At 44.0% G+C, this 19,163-nt stretch overlaps 1 protein-coding gene across 2 annotated transcripts in view; it reads left to right on the top strand.

Moving 5' to 3' along the window:
- The window catches only part of LOC140205336 (deformed epidermal autoregulatory factor 1 homolog), a 110,443-nt gene that overhangs the window by 56,556 nt on the left and 34,724 nt on the right, over window positions 1-19,163 (top strand). For both annotated transcript variants that reach the window (XM_072272924.1, XM_072272925.1), the window contains exons 7-8: window positions 6,900-7,026; window positions 8,942-9,070. In XM_072272924.1, the coding sequence (XP_072129025.1) occupies window positions 6,900-7,026; window positions 8,942-9,070 (256 nt within the window). The remainder of the gene's footprint in view (window positions 1-6,899; window positions 7,027-8,941; window positions 9,071-19,163) is intronic.

Here is a 19,163-nt window from a genome sequence, read left to right as displayed (position 1 = left end):
TCTGCGAGAAATGAGGGAAGTGCAAGACACATATATTCCAAATAAGAAGACATTTTCGAATGGAAGGACATTACCATGGCTGGCAAATGAATTCAGAGCCAACGTAAAAGCAAAGGAGTGGGCATACAAAGAAGCCAGAGCTAGTGGGAAGACAGGGGATTGGGAAGCTTTTAAAAACTTGCAGAAGGAAACTAGGAATCTCGTTAGGAAGGAAAAGATGAATTGTGAAAGGAAGCTGGCGACTAATATCAAAGAAGATACTCAAAGCTTTTTTAAGTATATAAGGGGTAAAAGAGAGTTGAGTGTAGATATAGGACCAATAGAAAATTACACTGGAAATATTGTAATGAGAGGCGCAGAGATGGCAGAGGAACTGAATGCTTATTTTGCATCAGTCTTCACAGTGGAGTATACCAGACATTTAAGAGTGTCAGGGAAGTGAAGTTTGTGCAGTGAAAATTACAACTGAGAAGGTGCTCAGGAAGATTAATGGTCTGAGGGTGGATAAATCTCCTGGACCTGATGGAATGCACCCTCAGGTTCTGAAGGAAGTAGCTGGAGAGATTGCAGAGGCATTAACGATGACCTTTCAAGAATTGCTAGATTCTAGCATTGTACTGGATGATTGGAAAATCACAAATGTTACTCCTCTATTTAAGAAGGGTGGGTGGCAGCAGCAGAAAGGAAACTATAAACCTATTAGCCTGACGTCAGTGGTTGGAAAGTTGTTGGAATCGATAGTTAGGGATGAGATTACGGAGTACCTGGAGGCACATGACAAGATAGGCCAAAGCCAGCATGGTTTTCTTAAAGGAGAATTCTGCCTGACTAACCTACTGCAGTTTCAAGGAGATGCAGTAGACATGATGTACTTGGATTTTCAGAAGGCCTTTGATAAGGTGCCACACAAGAGGCTGCTTAGCAAGATAAGAGCCCAGGGAATTACAGGGAAGTTACTAGCATGGGTGGAGCATTGGTTGATCAGCAGAAAGCAGAGAGTGGGAATAAAAGTATCCTATTCTGGCTGGCTGCTGGTTACCAGTGGAGTTCCACAGGGGTTGGTGTTGGGACCGCTGCTTTTTACGATGCATGTCAATGATTTGGAATATGGGATTAATGGATTTGTGGCTAAATTTTCCAGTGATACAAAGATATACAATAGACAATAGGTGCAGGAGTATCCATTATCAGTATCCAGTTCCTGCCTTATCCCCTTAACCTTTGATTCCACTATCTTTAAGATCTCTATCCATCTCTTTTTTGAAAGCATCCAGAGACTTGGCCTCCACAGCCTTCTGGGGCAGAGCATTCCATATATCCACCACTCTCTGGGTGAGAAAGGTTTTCCTCAACTCCGTTCTAAGTGGCCTACCCCTAATTCTTAAACTGTGGCTTCTGGTTCTGGACTCACCCATCAGCGGGAACATGCTTCCTGCCTGCAGCGTGTCCAATCCCTTAATAATCTTATATGTTTCAATAAGATCCCCTCTCAGCCTTCTAAATTCCAGAGTATACAAGCCCAGTCGCTCCAATCTTTCGACATATGACAGTCCCACCATCCCGGGAATTAACCTTGTGAACCTACGCTGCACTCCCTCAATAGCAAGAATGTCCTTCCTCGAATTTGGAGACCAAAACTGCAAACAGTACTCCAGCAACACACATCAAAGTTGCTGGTGAACGCAGCAGGCCAGGCAGCATCTCTAGGAAGAGGTGCAGTCGACGTTTCAGGCCGAGACCCTTCATCAGGATGCTGCCTGGCCTGCTGCGTTCACCAGCAACTTTGATGTGTGTTGCTTGAATTTCCAGCATCTGCAGAATTCCTGTTGTTTGCGTTTAAACACAGTACTCCAGGTGTGGTTTCACCAGGGCCCTGTACAGCTGCAGAAGGACCTCTTTGCTCTGATACTCAATTCCCCCTGTTATGAAGGCCAGCATGCCGTTAGCTTTCTTCACTGCCTGCTGTACTTGCATGCTTGCTTTCAGTGACTGATGTACAAGAACACCTAGATCTCGTTGTGCTTCCCCTTTTCCTAACTTGACTCCATTTAGATAATAATCTGCCTTCTCATTCTTACCACCAAAGTGGATAACCTCACATTTATCCACTTTAACCTGCATCTGCCATGCATCTGCCCACTCACCCAGCCTGTCCAAGTCACCCTGCATTCTCATAACATCCTCCTCACATTTCACACTGCCACCCAGCTTTGTGTCATTGGCAAATTTGCTAATGTTACTTTTAATTCCCACATGTAAATCATTAATATATATTGTAAACAGCTGCGGTCCCAGCACCGAACCCTGCGGTACCCCACTGGTCACTGCCTGCCATTCCGAAAGGAACCCGTTAATTGCTACTCTTTGTTTTCTGTCAGCCAGCCAATTTTCAATCCATGTTAGTACTCTGCCCCCAATACCATGTGCCCTAATTTTGCCCACTAATCTCCTATGTGGGACTTTATCAAAGGCTTTCTGAAAGTCCAGGTACACTATATCCACTGGCTCTCCCTTGTCCATTTTCATAGTTACATCCTCAAAAAGTTCCAGAAGATTAGTCAAGCACGATTTCCCCTTCATAAATCCATGCTGACTCGGACCAATCCTGTTACTACTATCCCCATGTGTCGTAATTTCATCTTTTATAATTGACTCCAGCATCTTTCTCACCACCGACGTCAGGCTAACTGGTCTATAATTCCCTGTTTTCTCTCTTTCTCCCTTCTTGAAGAGAGGGACAACATTAGCCACCCTCCAATCCACAGGAACTGATCCTGAATCTATAGAACATTGGAAAATGATTACCAATGCGTCCACGATTTCTAAAGCCACCTCCTTAAGTACCCTGGCATGCAGACCATCAGGTCCCGGGGACTTATCAGCCTTCAGACCCAACAGCCTATCCAACACCATTTCCTGCCTAATATAAATTTCCTTCAATTCATCCATTACCCTAGGTCCTTTGGCCACTATTACATCTGGGAGATTGTTTGTGTCTTCCCTAGTGAAGACAGATCCAAAGTACCTGTTCAACTCGTCTGCCATTTCCTTGTTGCCCATAATAAATTCACCCGCTTCTGTCTTCAAGGGCCCAATTTTGGTCTTAACTATTTTTTTCTTTTTCACATACCTAAAGAAGCTTTTACTATCTTCCTTTATATTCTTGGCTAGTTTACCTTCGTACCTCATTTTTTCTCCACGTATTGCCTTTTTAGTTACCTTCTGTTGCTCTTTAAAAGTTTCCCAATCCTCCGGCTTCCCACTCATCTTTGTTATGTTATACTTCTTCTCTTTTATTTTTATACTGTCGATTACTTCCCTTGTCAGCCACGGCCTCCCCTTACTCCCCTTAGGATCCTTCTTCCTCTTTGGAACGAACTGATCCTGCACCTTCCGCATTATTCCCAGAAACACTTGCCATTGCTGTTCCACTGTCATCCCTGCTAGGGTATTGTTCCATTGAACTTTGGCCAGCTCCTCCCTCATAGCACCATAGTTCCCTTTGTTCAACTGTAATACTGACATTTCCGAGTTTCCCTTCTCCCTCTCAAATTGTAGATTAAAACTTGTCATATTATGGTCACTACCTCCTAATGGCTCCTTTACCTCGAGGTCCCTGATCAAATCCAATTCATTGCACAACACTAAATCTAGAATTGTGTTCTCTCCGGTAGGCTCCAGTACAAACTGTTCTAAGAATCCATCTCGGAGGGACTCCACAAACTCCCTTTCTTGGGGTCCAGTACCAACCATTGCTCCAGTCTACCTGCATGTTGAAGTCCCCCATAACAACTGTAGCATTACCTTTGCGACATGCCAATTTTAACTCTTGATTCAACTTACACCCTCCATCCAGACTATTGTTTGGGGGCCTGTAGATAACTCCCATTAGGGTCTTACTACCCTTAGAATTTCTCAGTTCTATCCATACTGACTCTACATCTCCTGATTCTATGTCCCCCCTCGCAAGGGACTGAATATCACTTCTCACCAATAGAGCCACCCCACCCCCTGTGCCCATCAGTCTGTCCTTTCGATAGGACGTATACCTTGAATATTCATTTCCCAGGCCCTGTCCACTTGAAGCCATGTCTCTGTTATTCCCACAACATCATACTTACGGAGGAGCAGCTGGTGTTGAGGGAACAGAGAGCCCGCAGAGAGACTTGGATAGTTAAGGGTAATTGGCAAAGAAGTGACAAATGAAATACAATGTTGGAAAGTGTATGGTCATGCACTTTGCTGGAAGAAATAAACGGGTAGACTATTACAGGTTTCCCCCACTATCCGAAGGTAGAACGTTCCTATGAAAGGATTCGTAAGCCGGAATGTCGTAAAGTGAATAAGCAATTACCATTTATTAATATGGGAAAAATTTTTGAGCGTTCCCAGACCCAAAAAAACCCCCACAAAATCATGCCAAATAACACATAAAACCTAAAATAACAGTACATATAGTAAAAGCAGGAATGATATGTTAAATACACAGCCTATATAAAGTAGAAATACTTTTCTGCAGCACTGTCCAGTGCAGCGAAAATCCCACGGAAGCGCTCTCGGCAAAAACACGGCGCAAGCGCTCTCGGCAGAAACACTCTCTTCAGTAACCTTTAAGCTATGAAGCTGCCAAATCATACCAAATAACACATAAAAATACACAGCCTATATAAAGTAGAAATAATGTACGTGCAGTGTAGTTTCACTTACCGGAATTGGGAAGGCTCCAATAAATTGCAGTTTTGTCACAGTTAAACACTTGCTTATATGAATAACCACCTGACGCAATCGGCAATTGCCTCTGATCTGGGCCGACATTTACGTGCCGGGCGGTACCTAATTAATTAGCTTGTTTAATTTGGCTTTTTTCATAAAGATGTGCTGGGTGCGTCCCGACTACCGCTGCACCACTGCGTCCTTCGTGGCCCGGTATCGGTCGGCGGCCCGGAGGTTGGGGACCATTGCTTAAACTATGAAGCTGCCCTCACCTCAGAAACCGATCAAACCACCCACGACTACCTTTAAATTCCACTTTCATCACCAGAGTCCAGTGCTTTCTGTTTCAGCTTATCAAAAAGACTGATTGATTTTTCCTTAAGTATAAGAAAACTTAACGGAACACCACGCTTTTTACGCCCATCAATCCACTCAAGCAATGGACTTTCTATTTTATCCATTATTGGATGCGGGCTAAGAGAGACCACTTTGCTACGAGCAAAACCAGCAGTAACATCGGCAGCTTTCAAAATTCTTTCTCTCTGCGTATAAATAGTTTGAACGGTGGACGCAGGCAAGCTCAACGTGTGGACAGTGTCCTTACTTCATTCACCACGATTGAAACGCTTAATTATGTCTAGTTTTACGCTAAGTGTAACGCCCTTACGAGCCCTTTTAGGCTTTTCTGATACCTCAGAACTCACCTTGCTAACAGATGCACAAAATAAATCGAGATAAAGCAATGCCGGCTAGAGTGCATTTCCAGGGGAGGAGCCTGGCTGTTTGGACGCGTGCTGCCTTTTACCGCGCACTGCTTTTTTTCACGTGCTGTCTTTTTTCACACGCTGCCTTTTCTCATAACAGTGAAAACACCTTCTGTTAGCGAAAATAGGTAACTAATGTAGGATTTTCGTAACAGCGAGGTGTCGTAAAGCAAACGTTCGGAAAACGGGGGCCACCTGTATTTAGATGGGTAGAGACTTCAAGACACAGAGATGCAAAGGGACTTGGGAGTCCTTGTGCAAGATACCCTAAAGGTTAACCTCCAGGCTGAGTCAGTGGTGAAGAAGGCAAATGCAATGTTGGCATTCATTTCTAGAGGTATAGAATATAAGAGGAGGAATGTGATGTTGAGGCTCTATAAGGCACTCGTGAGAATATACTTGTGTGCAGTTTTGGGCTCCTTATTTTAGAAAGGACATACTGACATTGGAGAGCATTCAGAGAAGATTCATGAGAATGATTCCAGGAATGAAAGGGTTACTGTATGAGGACCGTCTGGCAGCTCTAGGGCAGTATTCCCTGGAGTTCAGGAGAATGAAGGGAGATCTCATAGAAACATTCGGACTGTTAAAAGGCCTGGACAGATTAGATATGGCAAAGTTATTTCGTATGGTAGGGGAGTCTAGGACAAGAGGGCATGACTTCAGGATTGAAGGACGTCCATTTAGAACAGAGATGCGGAGAAATTACTTTAGTCAGAGGGTGGTAAATCTGTGGGATTTGTTGCTACAAGTGGCTGTGGGGCCAAGTCATTGGGTGTATTTAAAGCAGAGATAGATAGGTTCTTGATTAGCCAGGGCATCAAAGGGTATGGGGTGAAAGAACGGGAGTGGAGATGACTGGAAGAATTGGATCAGTCTATGATTGAATGGTGGAGCAGACTCAATGGGCTGAATGGCCTACTTCTGCTCCTATACTTTATGGTCTTATGGTATTATACTCTATCAATTACATATATACCTGCTGAGTTCCTTCAGCATTTTGTGTGCGTTGCTCTGGATTTCCAACATCTGCAGAATCTCCAGATTATCATCATAATAAATAAATAAGGAATAAGTATCAAGAACATGGGATGAGGATTCCTTGAAAGTGAGTGTATATTGTGGGAACAGTTCAGTGTGGGGTAAGTGAAGTTATCTCCTCTGGTTCAAGAGTCTTATGGCTGAGGGGTAACCACTGTTCCTGAACCTGGTGGTGTGAGTTCCTGTACCTTCTTCCTGATGAGAGCATGGCCAGGATGATGGGGTTCCTTGTTGATGGGCAATGGTGTACATGACCACCCGACGATGACGGTGACCAGTTAATGCTTGTGGAAGGGTTGGAACTTGCTGTGCTATGAAGAGTATGTGTGGGTTATGCCAGAGAGGTGACTGGTGACAATAATTCTTGTTCCTTGCTCACAGACTGGCCCGGTCAGGCTGTTCGTTCCCTACAAAAGACGCAAAAAGGAAAATGAACCAACTACTGCCCCAGTTAAGAAGGAATCTTCCAAGAACATCACTTTACTGCCTGCAGCAACTGGGACAGCCTGTATGTATCTTCCTGTCACTCATTGGGTGAGGTGGTGAATGTGGGGTGTGTCTGACTAACTGATGAAGAAGAGACAGCTATAGCTTGACTCAATCCGAAACCACAAGCTATAGGTCATCGGGAGTGGGTACTGTAGGACATCCTACAGATAGTGCCACTTCACAAATCTCTACAGACCGTGGAGAGCATTCTGAAGAGTCTGGCAAGGCCATTGACTATGGTGCAATGCAGAGTGACCGTTGCAAGGAGAATCAGAATCATGTTTTATATCACCGACATAGATCGTGAAATTTGTTGTCTTTTGGTAGTAGTACATTGCAATATATAATCATAAAAAACTAAAAATTACAATAAGAGATATATTTTAAAACCTTTAATTAAACAAGTAGTGCAAAAAGTGTGCAAAAAATATTGAGGTACTGTACATGGATTCATTATACATTCAGAAATCTGATGGTGGAGGAGAAGAAGCTATTGTATGTGAGTCTTCAGGCTCCTGTACCTCTTCCCCGATGGTAGCAATGAGAAGAAGGCATGTCCTGGGTGGTGGGGGTCCCTAATGATGGATGCCACCTTTTTGAGGCATCGCTCTTTGAAGATGTCTTGGATGCTGGGGGCGAGGGAGGGCATTGATGGAGCAGGCTGAGTTTAGAATTCTCTGCAGCTTTTTCTGATCCTGTGCAATGGCCTTGCCAGACTCTTCAGAATGATCTCAACGGTCTGTAGAGATTTGTGAAGTGGCACTATCTGTAGGATGACCTACAGTACCCACTCCCGATGAGCTATAGCTTGTGGTTTTGGATTGAGCTCGATTTATAGATAGTGATGTGAAATATTCTGTAGAGATAAAAAAGAACGTTTTTTCAGAACACATCGACAAGTGTTTTACTGCAGTGCTCCTTTGTGCTCTCTGCTCTGTTTTCCAATGGTGTGGCCTGTGATGTGCATGTTCCTTGTAGCTCAGCTCCAGGTTCTGCTGAGAAAGCAGTGTTGTACCATTTCCCAAGCTGTGCACACAATACCCCAGACAATGCACATTCTAACATCGGCCCTCACTCACTGAGCCATGTGAATTCCCAATTGGTTAGTGGCCTGATCTCACACCCTGATGAGTGGACTGCATTAATCTTCCTATTTCCCAAATGTCTAACTGCGAAACAACCTCTCTGTAGACACTTTGCTGTTCCTCTCTTGGTACTGGGCCATCTCCTGTTTTAGCTAACCCTTAACCAAACAAAAAGGCATATTCGAGAGCTGTTGAGGTGTGCCAATAGATAGGATATGCCTTTACCAGGAAGAATTGCTGAAGGGGCAGGGGGAGTTTATACCAGCTGTTTGATTTGATGAGCCTTGCAAGGGTTGATAAGCACACCATGGTAGTGTAACAGTTAGCATGACGCTACTGCAGCTCGAGATGTTCTGGAATTTGGAGTTCAATTCTGGCACCTGTCTGTAAGGAGATTGCACATGCTCCCCATGACCTCCTGGTGTTCCGGTTTCCTCCTGCAGTCCAAATACGTACCGGTTAGTAGGCTTATTGGTCATTGTAAATTGTCCTGTGATTAGGCTGGTGTTAAATACTATTAGATACTGTGGGTTGTTGGACAGTGTAGCTCATTGGGATGGAATGCCTGTTCTGCGCGATATCTTCAAATAAAAATAAATAAATCAATCTGGAACAACACACACAAAATGCTGGAGGAACTCAGCAGATCAGGCAATATCTATGGGGGGGAATAAACAGTTGATGTTTCAGGCCAAGACTCTTCATCCGGACCTCTCAGCTTTTTACATCATTTTGAAAGAAATTAATAGATAAATAGGTACATAAATAAGATAGCCGAAACTGATGATGAAAGTAGTGAATGCCAGTGGTCTGCAGTGAAGGTTTAAACTAGTCGATGATTTATTTCAGTTACAATGACTCCAGCTGGTCAGATCACTCCATCTGGAACATTGGCCTTTGAGCGAACACCCACGGCGGATGCCACAGCCATTATATCAGATGGTACGACACAGGGAGATGTCTTCACTGGTAGCACAGGTAAATCACACCGCTGTTTCACACAGATGTGGTTTAGAGAGCAAAGGCGTGGTACCTTGACTTCCTTACCCACACCAGGCCTCCATCCTCACACTCAGCTGTTTGAGGCACAACTGTAACCTGAAGCCTCTTACGTATTCACACTCACAAAGTGCTGGAGGAACTCGCCAAGTCAGGCATCATCTATAGACAGGAATAAACTGTCAATGTTTCAGGTTTCAGCTCCCTTCCTTTCCTGATGAAGGGTCTTGGCCTGAAACACTGACTCTTTATTCCTGCCCATAGATGTTACCTGACCTGCTGATTTCCTCCAGCATTTTGGATGTGTCACTCATGAAACCCCCTCTCTGGGAATTCGGCTTGTTACCCTCTTGCCAACAGCCTCTGGACTCCGTGGCAAGGAAACCACCTTTCTCAGGCTCCTTACGTCTAGGGTGTCTAGGACTTTTGTTCCGCCAAATCTGTGAGGTTGGGATGTTTCGTCCTCCCAAACCCGGGTTTGTGTGATTTACTGCCCCCTGCAATTGCCCTCGGCAAGAAATAATAGATTGTACACTGCATACTGTTATAAAGAAATTATATTTAAGAATGTTAACTTAACCAAACAGTTATTAAAGAAAAGAAAGAAAAAAAACAAAAAGGCCCATTATAATTAAACAGTCACATGTACACAGGTGGAGCTCAAATCTTCCAGAAGCCGTTGGTTTCGACGTACTCACTGCACCAACTTCTATTCACTGCTCCCCAGTAGAAGTTCCAGTCTTGGACTCCATTAGACCACACATTCCCACCTGATCGAATCCTACATCTGATTCTCTTCAGTCCTTTCTCTCTCCATCTCCTACTGAAAAAGACCTCGACTCACACCGGTGTCCTTCACAAAAACTGCTAACCCCCCCAGTGTTCTCTAAGTTCCACTCTCCTGACTGGATGTCACATACATTCCTAAGCACCCCTTATCTTTAACGGTAACCCAAACACTGCCAGCAGAACACACTACTTCTACACAAAACCCATTACATAGATACCCTAGCAGTAAAATCTTTACTAGGGTGTTACACTCAGAATTTCCAGCATCTGCAGAATTTCTTGTGTTTATACTTCCCATGTGTTCTGTGGGTATGGGTTACAATGGCAATGTAAAATACATCGCAGGGGCAGTGGGGTTGGTAAAGCCCAATATTTGCCATTTTTCTTGGGATCAGCAGATTGTTCATCACCTATTGCGTGGATGCTTGTGGGTGTTAATACCATATGTCTGTCCCGGTCTGCTTTGCTTTTTTTTCCTGTCTCACTAGCATGTTCTTGGTGATGGTCTCATTCACTAACTTGGTAGTGAAGTCACAGACTCATGTAGTGATCTGCCTGATAGAGATTGTCATCCCCATGTCATTTCCAACAGACTGGGTTCATTGACCAAAGAGAATCCCCATGTCATTTCCAGCAGACTGGGTACATCAGACAAGGAAGGTTCATCCTAGCTGTAGCATACTGAATGAAGTTGTGACCCGCTGTGACACTCTTGACCTGAGCTGTAATGCAGGTCAAAAATTGTTCAAGGGAAAGCCAGGGCTGTTAGGATGGAGTTGGTGGTTAGCCACAACTATCCACGATCTGAACAAAGCCAGTCTTTGCAGGAGAGCTGCTTGATTTCTCCTGAAATGCTCAGTGGCCCTATATTGGAGTTATGTCAGTTCAGAGTAAGCTCACTCCCAGAAAAAGGCGTAGCTATGACAGACAGCTAGCTCATGCCCCAGTGTGACAGGGAGTACCCAAGACCAGAAACAGATAGACCCTGAAACATTCAAAACACTTCAACATTTAAATATACTCAAAATAATAATCACGATGAAATTATACTTTACATCTGCAAACATGAGGAAATGTGCAGATGCTGGAAATTTAAGCAACACACAAAAAATGCTGGTGAACACAGCAGGCTAGGCAGCATCTATAGGAAGAGGTACCGTTGACGTTTCGGGCCGAGACCCTTCGTCAGGACTAACTGAAAGAAGAGATAGAAAGAGATTTGAAAGTGGGAGTGGGAGGGGGAGATCTGAAACGATAGGAGAAGACAGGAGGGGGAGGGATGGAGCCAAGAACTGGACAGGTGATTGGCAAAGGGGATATGAGAGGATCATGGGACAGGAGGCCCAGGGAGAAAGGAGAAGGGGAGGGGAGCCCAGAGGATGGAGAAGAGGCAAGGGGTTATAGTGAGAGGGACAGAGGGAGAAAAAAGAGAGAGAGAAAAAGGGGAGGGGGAAAGAGAGATAAATACATAAATAAATAACGGATGGGGTACAACGGGGAGGTGGGGCATTAGCGGAAATGAGAGAAGTCAATGTTCATGCCATCAGGTTGGAGACTACCCAGACGGAATAGAAGGTGTTGTTCCTCCAACCTGAGTGTGGCTTCATCTTTACAGTAGAGGAGGCCGTGGATAGACATGTCAGAATGGGAATGGGATGTGGAATTAAAATGTGTGGCCACTGGGAGATCCTGCTTTCTCTGGCGGATAGCATGTAGGTGTTCAGCGAAATGGTTTCCCAACCTGCGTCGGGTCTCGCCAATATATAGAAGGTCGCACCGGGAGCACGGGATGCAGTATGTCACCCCAGCCGACTCACAGGTGAAGTGTCACCTCACTTGGAAGGACTGTCTAGGGCCCTGAATGGTCACCACCCATTCCCATTCTGATATGTCTATCCATGGCCTCCTCTACTGTCAAGATGAAGCCACACTCAGGTTGGAGGAACAACACCTTATATTCCATCTGGGTAGCCTCCAACCTGATGGCATGAACATTGACTTTTCTAACTTCCGTTAATGCCCCTCCTCCCCTTCACACCCCATCCCTTATTTATTTATCTCTCTCTCTCTCTGTCTCTCTCTGTCTCTCTCTCTCTGTCCCTCTCACTATAACTCCTTGCCTGCTCTCCATCCTCTGTGCTTCCCTCCCCCTTTCTTTCTCCCTAGGCCTCCCATCCCATGATCCTCTCCCTTCTCCAGCCTCATATCCCTTTTGCCAATCAACTTTCCAGCTCTTGGCTCCATCCCTTCCCCTCCTGTCTTCTCCTATCTTTTCAGCTCTCTCCTCCCCCTCCCACTTTCAAATCTCTTACTATCTCTTCTTTCAGTTAGTCCTAACGAAGGGTCTTGGCCCGAAACGTCGACTGTATCTCTTCGTATGGATGCTGCCTGGCCTGCTGCGTTCACCAGCATTTTTTGTGTGTGATACTTTACATCTGTTGGATTGAAATAAGTGGCTATGTTTCCTGGACCGAGGAAGCTGCTGCTTACAATTGCTCGTTACGTGGTGAAGTTTCAGTTTATGGAACACAGCACTGTATGGACCTTTCAGCTTATGATGTTGTATTGACCAAATAAACCTTCTCTCCAATACCGTACATAACCCTCCATTTCTGTATCATCCATGTGCCTATCTAAGAGTCTCTTAAATCTCCGCATTATATCAGCCTCTATCTACCACCACCCTTGGTAGGGTGTTCCATGCACCCAGTGCTCCCAGTGTAAAAAACCTCCCTATACGTTCCTCCACTTACCTCAAAAGGATATACTCTGGAACTGGCCGTTCCACAATGGGAATATGGCACTGGCTGTAAACACTATGTATGTCTTTTATAATCTTATACACCTCTATCAAGTTGCCTCTTATTCTCATTCACTCTAAAGAGAAAAGCTCTAAATCACTCTACTTTTCCTCATAAGACATGCTCCCTAATCCAGGCAACATCCTGTTAAGGCTCCTCACGACCCTCTCTAAAGCTTCCACATCCTTACTTCACTGAAACGACTGGAGCTGAACTGAACTAATGGTCAATTTCACCAGTGTTTCCTTGACAATCTTTGATCATTGACCTTGACTCTCCTTTCTGGTGAGAAATGAGATAATATCAGCAGTTACGCAGAGTTATAAAGAATATAATCTTTCCAGAAATCCTGCAAAATCTGTCCCTGAAGTAGTACACTGAATATGTCTAAACCATTTGCTAGCACCATCTGTGGTGTTAATTATTCTTATCGTTGCTAATGTTCTTTCTAAAGTTGGTAATTGGAAGAGCTGATGCTGCACATCTGGTTTTAGAAAGCAAATCACAATGTGTGAGTGGATAACGAGATAAGAGCCCATGGTATTACAGGACAGACACTAGCATGGATAGAAGATTGCTGATTGGTAGCAAGCAGAGTGGAAATAAAGGAGCCTTTTCTGGTTGGCTGCGGGTGACTAGTGGTGTACCGCAGGAGTTGGTGTCGGGACCAATTCTCTACATTATACAGACATCCCAGCCTGCAAAAACTCATTTCAGGGAGGTAGCATCCCCGACCCCCACAACCCCAAATCTCACCCACCCCCGTCGACCTCCAAGGGTGTATGTAATACTTTGTTTAGTGATTTTATCTAATCTGTAAACCAAGTTGGTTAATGCAGAAAATGTGACATTAAAATATGTGCTTATATTATCATGTTTATTCTATTACAACTTTATGCAAGTCTACAGGGAGTTTGACCTTATCACATAAGACATCAATAGCATAGCTCTTTAGCAGCCAGCCAGCTAGTTTAAATAACATTAGCTATGCTAATATAATCATATAACCATATAAAAATTACAGCACAGAAACAGGCCATCTCGGCCCTTCTAGTCTACATTATGGGGGTAAGTAAAAAGAATCAGGAAACAAGTTATTTAGTAGCTTTAAGACCAGTTCACTAGAGAATGTTTAAAAAACTGTGACAATGTGGACAAACAGCACACAAATCTCCTGCTACATACCGAAATCTTGGTGGCTTAGTAGAAGAAGAGTTCTCAACAGGGTGTTTGAGATAAAAGGTGAATTGCAGGAGTACTTTCAAGAAAGTAGTAGGCCAGATTTTGTTGAGTGCTTTGAAGGTGAAGAAACTAGCCTACTCATGATTGTTGAACAAGTTTCTGCACGGCCCTGGAAAAAAATGTTTTGACTTCAAGTGAGAAGATTCTTGGATTTGAAAGGAAACTGAATCTTTGGAAAAAAATCGTGTTGCAAAAGGAAATCTTGAAATGTTTTCACTGCTATTTGGGCTTGAGAGTGAGGAAGGATATTAGAAAGTCTTGAATCTTTTTGAAAAGCCCCTGGAAGAACTGCAGAACAAAATTGAACAGTATTGTTGAATGCCTACGAGATGGTTTTTTAGAGCAGTTTGTCTTTGAGACTGCTAGGGGATCAGCTATACTGGCTTGTGTGCTATGTAATGAACTGGAGGTGATTAGGGAGCTGAAAGTAAAAGAATACTGAGAAGGCAGTGATCACAGTATGATTGAGTTCAACTTGAAATTTGGTAGGGAGAAAGTAAAGTGTGATGTAGTAGTATTTCAGTGGAGTAAAGGAAATTACAGTGGTATGAGAGAGGAATTGGCCAAAGTAAATTGGAAGGAGATGCTGGCAGGGATGGCAGCAGAGCAGCAATGGGAAATATGAGGAAGGTGCAGGATAAGTATATTCCAAAAGCAAAGAAATACTCAAATGGCAAAATAGTACAACCATGGCTGACAAGGGAAGTTAAAGCTAATGTAAAAGCAAAAGAACGGGCATACAACAAAGCAAAAATTAGTGGGAAGATGGAGGATTGGGAAGCTTTCAAAACCCTACAGAAACCAACTAAAAGAATCATTAGGAGGGAAAAAATGAAATATGAAAGTAGGCTAGCAAACAATATCGAGGTGGATAGTAAAAACTTTTTCAAGTATGTGAAAAATAAGAGAGAGATGAAAGTGGATATAGGACCGCTAGAAAATGAAGCCGGAGAAATAATAATGGGGGACAAGGAGATGGCAGATGAGCTAACTGAGTACTTTGTATCAGTCTTCACTGAGGAAGACACTAGCAGTGTGCCAGATGTTGAAGGGTGTGAGTGCAGTTACTATTACAAGGGAGAAGGTGCTCCAAAGCTGAAAGACCTAAGTCACCCAGACCAAATGAACTGCACCCTAGGGTTCTGAAAGAGGCAGGGTTAGAAATTGTGGAGGCATTAGTAATGGTCTTTCAAAAATCATTGGACTCTGGCATGGTGCCAGAGAACTGGAAAATTGCAAATGTTGCTCGGCTCTTTAAGAAAGGAGGAAGGCAGCAGAAAGGAAATTATAGATCAGTTAGCCTGACCTGTGTGTTTGGGGAGATGTTGGAGTCAATTGTTAAAGAAGAGGTTACAGAGTACCAGGAGACACAGGCCAAGTTAGGACAAAATCAGCATGGTTTCCTTAAGGGAAAATCTTGCCTGCCGAGCCTGTTGGAAGTCTTTGAGATCACATGTAGGACAGATAAAGTGGATACAGTGGATGTTGTATATTTGGACTTTCAGAAGGCCTTTGATAAGGTGACACACATGAGGCTGCTTATCTAGTTAAGAGACTATGGTGTTACAGAAAAGTTACTGACATGGTTAGAGCATTGGCTGATTGGTAGGAGGCAGCGTGTGGCTATAAAAGGATCCCTTTCTGGTTGGCTGCCGGTGACTAGTGGTGTTCAGCAGGTGTTGGTGTTGGGGCTGCTTGTTTTTATGCTGTATGTCAATGATTTAGATGATGGAATAGATGGCTTTGTTGCCAAGTTTGCAGATGATATGAAGTTGGTGGAGGGGCAGGTAGTGTTGAGGAAACAGGTAGGCTGCAGAAGGGCAGACAGATTAAGAGAATGGGCATGAGACTAGCAAATGGAATACAATGTTGGAAAATGCAGTCATGCACTTTGGTAGAAGAAATAAATGTGCAGACTATTTTCTAAACGGGGAGAAAATGCAGAACACCTTGAAGATTAACTTGCAGGTTAAGTCAGTGGTGAGGAAGGCAAATGCAATGTTAGCATTCATTTCAAGAGGTCTAGAATACAAGAGCAGGGATGTGATGTTGAGACTTTATAAGGCACCAGTGAGGCCTCACCTTGAGTATTGTGAACAGTTTTGGGCCCCTCATCTTAGAAAAGATGTGCTGGCATTGGAGAGAGGGTCCAGAGGAGGTTCACAAGGATAATTCCAGGAATGAAAGGGTTATCTTAAGAGGAATGTTTGATGGCTCTGGGTCTGCACTCACTGGAATTTAGAAGGATGGGGGGGGGAAATCCCATTGAAAATTTCCGAATGTTGAAAAGCCAAGACAGAGTAGATGTGGAAGGATGTTTCCCATGGTGGGGGAGTCTAAGACAAGAGGGCATAGCCTCAGGATAGAGGGGCTTCCATTTTAGATTAGATTATGAGGACACTCAGTCCTCGTTTATTGTCATTTAGTAATGCATGCATTAAGAAATGATACAATGTTCCTCCAGTATGATATCACAAAAACACAGGACAGACCAAGACTAAAACTGACAAAAACCACATAATTATAACATATAGTTACAACAGTGCAAAGCAATACTGTAATTTGATGACGAGCAGACCATGGGCACGGTAAAAAAAAGTCTCAAGTCCCGATAGCCCCATCATCTCACGCAGACGGTAGAAGGGAGAAACTCTCCCTGCCATGAACCTCCAGTCCTGCAAACTTGCCGATGCAGCACCCTGGAAGTACCCAACCACAGCCGACTCTGAGTCCGTCCGAAAACTTCGAGCCTCCGACCAGCCCTCTGACACCGAACACCATCTCTGCCAAGCGCTTCGACCCCGCCCCGGCCACTGAGCAACAAGCAAAGCCGAGGACTCGGGGCCTTCTCCTCCGGAGGTTCCGGATCACACAGTAGCAGCAGCAGCGAAACAGGTGTTTCAGAAGTTTCACCAGATGTTCCTCCGAGCTCTTATGTCTGTCTCCATCAAATCAGGATTGTGCACGGCACCCTACTTGACAGATAACAGACATCATCACCGGAGTGGCCGCGCAAGCTGTGTCACGCCGCCATCTTCTCACATCATTTACAACAGAGATGCGGAGAAATTTCTTTAGCCAGAGTGTAGTGACTTTGTGGAATTGATTACCACAGGCAGCTGTGGAGGCCAGGTTATTGGGTGTACTTAGGGCAGAGCTTGATAGGTTATTGATTGGACACAGCATCAAAGATTATGGGGAGAAAACTGAGGAAGGGAAAAAGGATCAGCCATGATTGAATGGTGGAGCAGACTCGATGGGCCAAATGGCCTAATTCTGCTCCTATGTCTTATGGTCTTATTGTCTTATTTTTCTTCCTTTTCAACACAAGTGTATGACTGAGTGAGGGAACCTTGCTCTGAATCTTTTGCTTAGCCTGATAACTTGACTTTGAGGGAAGAGGAAGAACTTTGTGAGCTGCACTCTGATTGATCATGCACTCAGGATGAGATTTACTGACCTGTGCCTGGACAAGTTCTGGATTTCTGTGAAAGAAGAGTATCCTGCCATTCATAAGAAAGCAATGAACATTTTGCTGCAGATTTCAACCTCTGACATGTGTGAGCAAGCTTTTTATTGTTTAACAAGCATCAAGAGCAATGATAAAACTCGTCCCATTTCAGTTGAAGGTGAAATCCTTGTGTGCTTATCTCAAGTTCAACCCAGAATTGGGAAATGTATTATGTTTGCCTTATGAGTTTTAAAAATTTTGAAAGAGAAAGAAAGAGATTAATTTCAAGAAAGGTAAGCTAAAAATTAATTCTGTATTCAAAAGAGCATTGACAATTATTTATGGATTATTATATCTACAACTTACTGATCACGCTAATGTAGCATGGGCTGTATATATAATAATTTTTATGCAGTGGTTCTCTGAGACCTGAAGATTATTTCAAGGTTTCCTCCAGGGCAAAAAAGTTGAGAAAGGCTGTTCTAAACCTTTCCTACCCATGTATCCGTACAAACAATTTAAATGTAATTGAACCCATCTCCACCACTTCCAATGGCAGCTTATTCTACATCACCCCCACACACTGTGTGAACAGCTCACCTTTAAATATTCTTTCCCCTTTCAACTGAAACCCTCGAGCTTTAAACTCCACTGCCTATGTACCCCATGAGTTAATAAACCTCTATATGGTCTCCCCTCTCCTTAGCGTCCGTCACCCTGGGTAAAGCAATTCCAGCTTATCCAATCTCTTTTTGTAATTCAAGTCCACAGGTCCTGACGACACCCTGGTGAATCTTTCCAGCAACTTTCTAACTCAGTCAAACCTTTCCTCCAGTGTAGTGTGTGACCACTCAGTCACACCCTTCCTCCAGTGCGGAGAGTGACCCCACTCAGTCACCATTCTCTCCTGGCTGATTTATTATCTCTCTCAACCCCATTTTTCTGCCTTCTCCTCATAACCTTAAATAGAATATTGAACATAGAATAGTACAGCACATTACAGGCCCTTTGGCCCACAATGTTGTGCCGACCCTCAAACCCTGCCTCCCATATAACACCCCACCTTAAATTCCTCCATATACCTGTCTAGTAGTCTCTTAAACTTCACTAGTGTATCTGCCTCCACCACTGACTCAGGCAGTGCATTCCATGCACCAACCACTCTCTGAGTAAAAAAAAACCTTCCTCTAATATCCCCCTTGAACTTCCCACTCCTTACCTTAAAGCCATGTCCTCTTGTATTGAGCAGTGGTGCCCTGGAGAAGAGGCGCTGGCTATCCACTCTATCTATTCCTCTTAATATCTTATACACCTCAATCACATCTCCTCTCATCCTCCTACTCTCCAAAGAGTAAAGCCCTAGCTCCCTTAATCTCTGATCATAATGCATACTTTCTAAACCAGGCAGCATCCTGGTAAATCTCCTCTGTACCCTTTCCAATGCTTCCACATCCTTCCTATACTGAGGCGACCAGAACTGGACACAGTACTCCCAAGTGTGGCCTAACCACAGTTTTATAGAGCTACATCATTACATCGCGACTCTTAAACTCTATCCCTCGACTTATGAAAGCTAACACCCATTAAGCTTTCTTAACTACCCTATCTACTTGTGAGGCAACTTTCAGGGATCTGTGGACATGTACCCCCAGATCCCTCTGCTCCTCCACACTACCAAGTATCCTGTCATTTACTTTGTACTCTGCCTTGAAGTTTGTCCTTCCAAACTGTACCACCTCACACTTCTCCGGGTTGAACTCCATCTGCCACTTCTCAGCCCACTTCTGCA

Source organism: Mobula birostris, chromosome 11 (assembly GCF_030028105.1).
Source record: "Mobula birostris isolate sMobBir1 chromosome 11, sMobBir1.hap1, whole genome shotgun sequence".
In the NCBI taxonomy this organism is placed as follows: Eukaryota; Metazoa; Chordata; class Chondrichthyes; order Myliobatiformes; family Myliobatidae; genus Mobula; species Mobula birostris.
Note: the sequence above shows the minus strand (reverse complement) of the source record. Positions and strands in the feature narration are given on the sequence as shown.